The sequence below is a fragment of the Epinephelus fuscoguttatus genome, linkage group LG5 (assembly GCF_011397635.1).
Source record: "Epinephelus fuscoguttatus linkage group LG5, E.fuscoguttatus.final_Chr_v1".
Taxonomy (NCBI): Eukaryota; Metazoa; Chordata; class Actinopteri; order Perciformes; family Serranidae; genus Epinephelus; species Epinephelus fuscoguttatus.
In genome coordinates, this window is record NC_064756.1 from 33,030,302 (window position 1) to 33,036,301 (window position 6,000).

The 6,000-nt window shown below is 41.4% G+C and overlaps 1 protein-coding gene across 11 annotated transcripts in view; it reads left to right on the forward strand.

Annotated features, from left to right (window-relative positions):
- The window catches only part of tenm4 (teneurin transmembrane protein 4), a 250,293-nt gene extending 245,170 nt beyond the window's left edge, over positions 1-5,123 (forward strand). For all 11 annotated transcript variants that reach the window (XM_049576261.1, XM_049576260.1, XM_049576262.1 and 8 more), the window contains one exon: positions 3,423-5,123. In XM_049576261.1, the coding sequence (XP_049432218.1) occupies positions 3,423-4,181 (759 nt within the window). In that variant the 3' untranslated portion in view covers positions 4,182-5,123. The remainder of the gene's footprint in view (positions 1-3,422) is intronic.
- Positions 5,124-6,000: the final 877 nt, after the last annotated feature.

A 6,000-nucleotide genomic window follows, 5' to 3' on the forward strand; every position in this document is an offset into this window, starting at 1 on the left:
CTAATGGACTCAAATAAAATTAAATAAGGTTGGCCTCTCTGACAATGCTTTATTCTTTTCTAAGTATCTACAAATTAGACAATTTTTCTAACAAATATGACTAACTAAAAACAAATGAAAGCAAATCACCATAAGCAATAGAACAGTACTTTTTTGATGCACAACTTGTTACCTCTTGTGGAAAGTTGATTTCCAATCATTATCAGATTCTCAAATCAATTTAATCCAGTGACTTGTTTTATGTTATGAATTACTGTAAGAAATCTCTGCAGAGACTTGGTAGGACATCTGTTCTGAATCACAACTGGTAACTTGCTCTAATAGCTGGAAAGAATTAAAATAAAAACTGATAGTGAGACATTTCAGAACACCATACTTAACAGGGAAGATTTTTGGTCATCAATTTCCAGCAACTGCTGGAGGTATTGCGGGAAAACAGATTTCAATTTTGTCAGTACTTTCTGGTCACGTAACAAACTGAAGTGATACTCGGATGAGATTATATAGCTCTCGATTCTATTTTTGAAATACAAATCCCCCAAGAACCATTGGTTGTTTTGCTGGGAGTTATCCCCGAAGGAAATGAAAACACATGCCATTCCTATCTTCTTTGGTTTCTCCTAGTGGCAGTCATTATAGGAATGACTGTACACTGGTTTTAACCCACTCTCCTGTCATTTCAGTTATAGGTAGAGCTCTTGTTTCCACTTCATAATATGGAAAAAAAACAACATAACATAACTGGTGGCACCCTGCTATGTCAGCCTACTGTGCTAACTGTCTTTGAACCAACAATTAGTTTAAAGAAAATGGTGCTCTGAGTTGGTAAATGTCATGATAAATCTCACTGCAGATGGCCAGTCAAGCCTAATTAAATGTTGGGTTCTTTGAAGCGTAAATATAGCTTTAAAACTACACATGGTATATGCTGTACACTTGGTATTTTATTTTATTTTATACAGGAGCATGCCTGCCTTTCTATCTCTTTTCATTTAAGCCCCTATTTTGCCATGCTGCTGAATCTGCACACAGATCGAAAAATGCCGTGAGGGGCCAGACAGATGAGGTTTGTGCTGTACAAGGCTTGATCTCTCATTCTGGGTTGTGCTGTAGGCTGATTGCACCCCATCCTATGTGAATGATGCCTCTCTGGGAGTGTCCCGGGAGGCAGTTTCACTAAAGTGGAGGACATTGCCCCCTTTCCCCCCACCACCACCACTGGGACAGCTGACCGGGTCACACTGTTGGCACGGTAAACAAACGTGGAGTGGCATGGTGTGAAGTGTCCCCCCAGGCCATCTCTCCCGAGGGGCCCAACATCACAGCTGCCCCACCCCCTCTTGTATGTTTTCTTTTTATGCAGGATCTGATTCACTGGCACATCAAAGAGTGAGCAGATATGCTGGTCACCGCAGCCTGCTCCACACTCTTCAGCCCCACCCAATCCCCCAGCCTGTAGCCACCCTCTAACAGAGGCATAGAGAGACAGAATTAGAAACTGTCAGGAGGACTTTGGATGTGACTGGTTGACTCCTCAGGACGCTCACAGCCCCTTATCTTGGGCGATGGCAAGAAGGCACAGTGTTTGAGAGCCTTTTTGTTGCTGCTCAGACGCATTTAGGCAACTGTCTCGCTGTGTGCTGGCCAGCTTCCATTTCATATCACTCTCCTCATTTAAACATCGCTCCTTCTTCCTGAGGAGCATCTTCTTGTCAAGTAGTATTAGGACAAAGTATTAATTTTGGCTCAAGGGAATGTGGTATCTATACAAAGCTTTGATCCCTAAAGGAATAATATATTTATATGCACTAGTTACCAACCGATCCCTGTTTCATATTTGGCACAGCATGGCTGTCAGAAGACAGTAATTTCACCCTTTTTCAAAATATCATGCCTGTCACAAATGATCAGAGAGATTTGCATTTGCTGACAAACACCTCTGTCCCTACCTTGACTATGTGTGATACACCCACAGCTTCAAAGCATCATAGATTTGTTGTGTGCCATTGATAATAGCTGTGAAGCAATACGTCACTATTTACATACATAATGTACTAAAGATGTTTATTTAAACAAGGATGTGGGGTCAATGGAATATTTTCTATACCAGCTGTGAGCTTTTATTTTTACACCTTTAAATTTATTGTTGAATGAATTTTATGACAACATTGCTGTTCTATTTCCAGACCACAGCAACAAACCACCAGGAACTAATGTTTGTATAAACTAGTTCTTAAAGGAACAGTGTGTAGGATTCATAGGATTTATTGCCATCTAGTGGTGAGTACTGCAGATTACAACCAGCTGAAACTTCTCCCATGTGCTAAGCGTAGACTCCCACTTCGGATTCCTTTCGTGTTCATTGTTCAGGAGGTTTTCACCAGGAGCTGATTTATCCACAGAGGTCTCTTTCTCTACAAGGCAAACGGACCAGATGATTCAAACTGGTAAAAATATAGAACAAAATGGTTTACACTTTACAAATCAATTTTTCTCTGACACTGTTCAGCCCAGCACCTGCTAATGTGTGCTCACCTTTTTCTGATTCTGATGCTAAGGAGGTTTTTACTGAAGCGCAATTATCTGCAGAGGTCTATCTCGACTCAAAAGCAAACAGACTCGGTGATAAAAACCGATAGAAAAAGCAGTTTCACGTTTACTTAATCTGTGTTATTCCATAGCTGCTCATCGCTGAGGGGTTTCTAACTACAGTGGCCAACATGAAAATGTGAATATGTGTGGCCCTATCTAGAACCAGTGTTTGGTTTGTCCACTCTGGGCTACTATAGGAACATGTCAGACTCTGTGGACGAGGACCTGCTCCCTATGTAAATATAAATGTTTCATACTTAGTAAGATTCTACACTAAAGAAACATACTTATTATATTATATTATATTATATTCCATTCCTGCAAATACATTTTCCTAAATCCTCCACACTGGACCTTTAAGGAAATGTGTTTTTGGTATTGGATACTTTTGTTGCATTCATTTTTTAAAGCATATTTTAGACCCAGATCATGTTTTTTTGTTGATTTCCATCACATTAATACCTGAACATTTTACAAAAGGTTTGAATCATCCTCATTCAGTCAAATGTATTTACATAAAGAGACTGGCTTATACTCTGTAGCCATAGCTTTGAATTTAAAATGTTTGAAGTGTTAATGAAGCAGTATGAATGTCAGTCTTGAAAAAACAGCATCATGTGAAAGCCGACAGTCCCCATGCAGTCTAGGATAAAGGTTACAAGCCAGTGTGTGAGGTAATCATAAGTCTTGGTACATATCTAGAGGAAGCTATTCACACCGGCAATTGTGTCAATCCACTTCTTGCTCAGAAAGCAAACAAAATATATTTTAGTGTCCATGTCGATGCTGCGCTGGCTATGTGACTAAACAGTAATGTCTTTGTTTTGCAGTCTTTGCTGGGCGTCCAGTGTGAAGTTCAGAGGCAGCTGAAGGCCTTTGTGAAGCTGGAGCGCTTCGGCCAGATCTACAGTGCCAAAAGTGCCGGATGTCCTCAGACGGAGGACAAGAAGATCTTTGCCTCCGGTGGCTCCATCTTTGGAAAGGGGGTGAAATTTGCTATCCGAGATGGTCGCATCAGCACTGACATCATCAGCCTGGCCAATGAGGATGGGCGCCGCATGGCTGCAGTGCTGAACGACGCGTTCTACCTTGAAGACCTCCACTTCACAATCGCTGGAATGGACACCCACTACTTCGTCAAACTGGGCTCAGTGGAGGGAGACCTGTCCCTCATTGGCATGACGGTGGGCCGGCGCACGCTGGAGACCGGCGTCAATGTGACGGTGTCTCAGGTGAACACTGTTCTCAACGGCAGGACTAGGCGCATTACTGACATCCAGCTACAATATGGTGCACTGTGTCTGAATACGCGTTACGGCAGCAGTGTGGATGAGGAGAAAGCTCGCGTGTTGGAGCTGGCCCGGCAGAGATCTGTCGCTCAGGCTTGGGCCCGGGAGCGCCAGAGACTGAGGGATGGAGAGGAGGGCTCGCGAACCTGGACTGAAGGAGAGAAGCAGCAGCTCCTGGGCTCAGGGAAGGTGCAGGGCTATGACGGATACTACGTGGTTTCGGTCGACCAGTACCCTGAGCTGGCAGACAGTGTCAACAACATTCATTTCATGAGACAGAGCGAAATGGGCCGAAGGTGACATGAACACGAGGCTCTGGAGTGACAGACTCAGATGTAGGACATGGGACTTCTTGCCAAAGACAGTTGTGTACATGACCACTTTTTTTTTCTTTGACTGTGCTCAACTTGGTTTTTAATATACTGTAAAAAAAATAAAAAAGAAAAAACATGGTTGCAATCAGTTGCACTGTATTAATAGAAGAGTGCCCTTCTCCTTTTGAAGATTCTTTAACAGTCTTTGCCCTCCAAGTGCGGCTGCTAGAGGATGAAAATTTGCGATGTCTGTGACTTATTTTTGTGACTCCATTTCCTCGTCCCTGTTGGTGATTCTGTTCAAAGAAATCCAAGAGGAGTATTGGTAATGCATTATGTTCACTGGCTCACTCTGCTGCCAGACTTGCAGATTGTTATTCACAAGCTTGCTCCATTCTGCCTTTTCTGCGCCTCAGCCAAGGAGATTCCTTCTCTTTTAATCACTTCTTTTTTATACTTGAAACCCTCATAGCCCCAGTCATCCATAAATAATGAGAGAGATTTCTGTTGGCAGTAGAGTCCTTCATCAAAACCCCAGCTGAACTTGTCAAAGCACCTTCATTTGTGTGATGTCTTGTAAGTAATTTTTTAAGAGGAGGATTGATACTCATCTGTGGTCTTAGCTTGGAAGGCTTCGGTGCACCCTGACTGTGCATGTTGACGGCCTTCTTTATGAACTACAAAATCAGCAAAACTGCTTAATCAAGCTTAAATTGTATGGTGAAGCCAACAAAGGGATATGAGGTCACTTTTTTTTATTTTGTGTGTATTTTATTTTTTAAATGGATTTCTTTTTTTTTTTTTTCAAGGAAGAAAATGAAAACATTGAATAAATTGCTCTCTGCTCCTTTTCATTTGACTGTGGTCAAACAACTCGATTATGAAAATAGTGACGAGCCAATCCTGTAAGAAAATACTGTGGAATTAATGTCTGTATTAAACAACAAAAGGTATTTTACAGGAATGGTTTTGAATTATATTTTAGTTTTGTTTTATAAATAGCTATATGAATTAACAGTATAACAAATGTGAATTTAAAAAAAAATGTGAACTATTGTCCCTTTTATTGTTAATTGTTGTACTTGAACAATACTTAAGGGTGTTTCAACACATGGAATAAACTATGAAAGGTGGTTTAGTTAAATCAATTACTGTGTTTTTCATTAGACTGACTGCATTTTACTGATCTTGATTGCATTTGAAAGGCAGTGTTTGTTTATCAATGAGCTAAAGTCAGTATTCCTCACCACAATGTCCAAACAAATAAAGCTCGGGATGAAAATGTTTGTTTAAAGCGAGACAAAGCTGGTTAAGGAGCCCCTTCTCATCAGAGATACATACAACATTAACATATTGGCTGCTAAGACAGATAGACTTTGCGTGGTGTTGTGGGTGAGATGAAAGATACAAATTGCCTTTGCCCTAAGGGCTGCCCGCAGGTCAGCATCGAAAGTGCTTTCATTCTCCGGAATAGGGCTCCACTTGGTCCCGTGACTGGCTGAAATGCATTAGACCTGCAGGTGTACTGGTTCCTGTTTACACACTAAAGGTCGTCCATACAGGCTAACCTTGGAAATAACCCACATGGACACATTCTAGCTCCCACATGTCCATGGCCTCCTCAGTGGAGACTGCAAAGGACAATTCCACTCATTCGAAAATGTCATTATGTGAAAACTCAAGAGGAATCAAGACTATTTTGGAAATTGTGACATTGATTTGACTTCTGGTACTATTTGAACTATGCCAAGCCACTACACACTCTTGACTCTCTTATCATTTTTCCATCAGAATATGAAATTGTT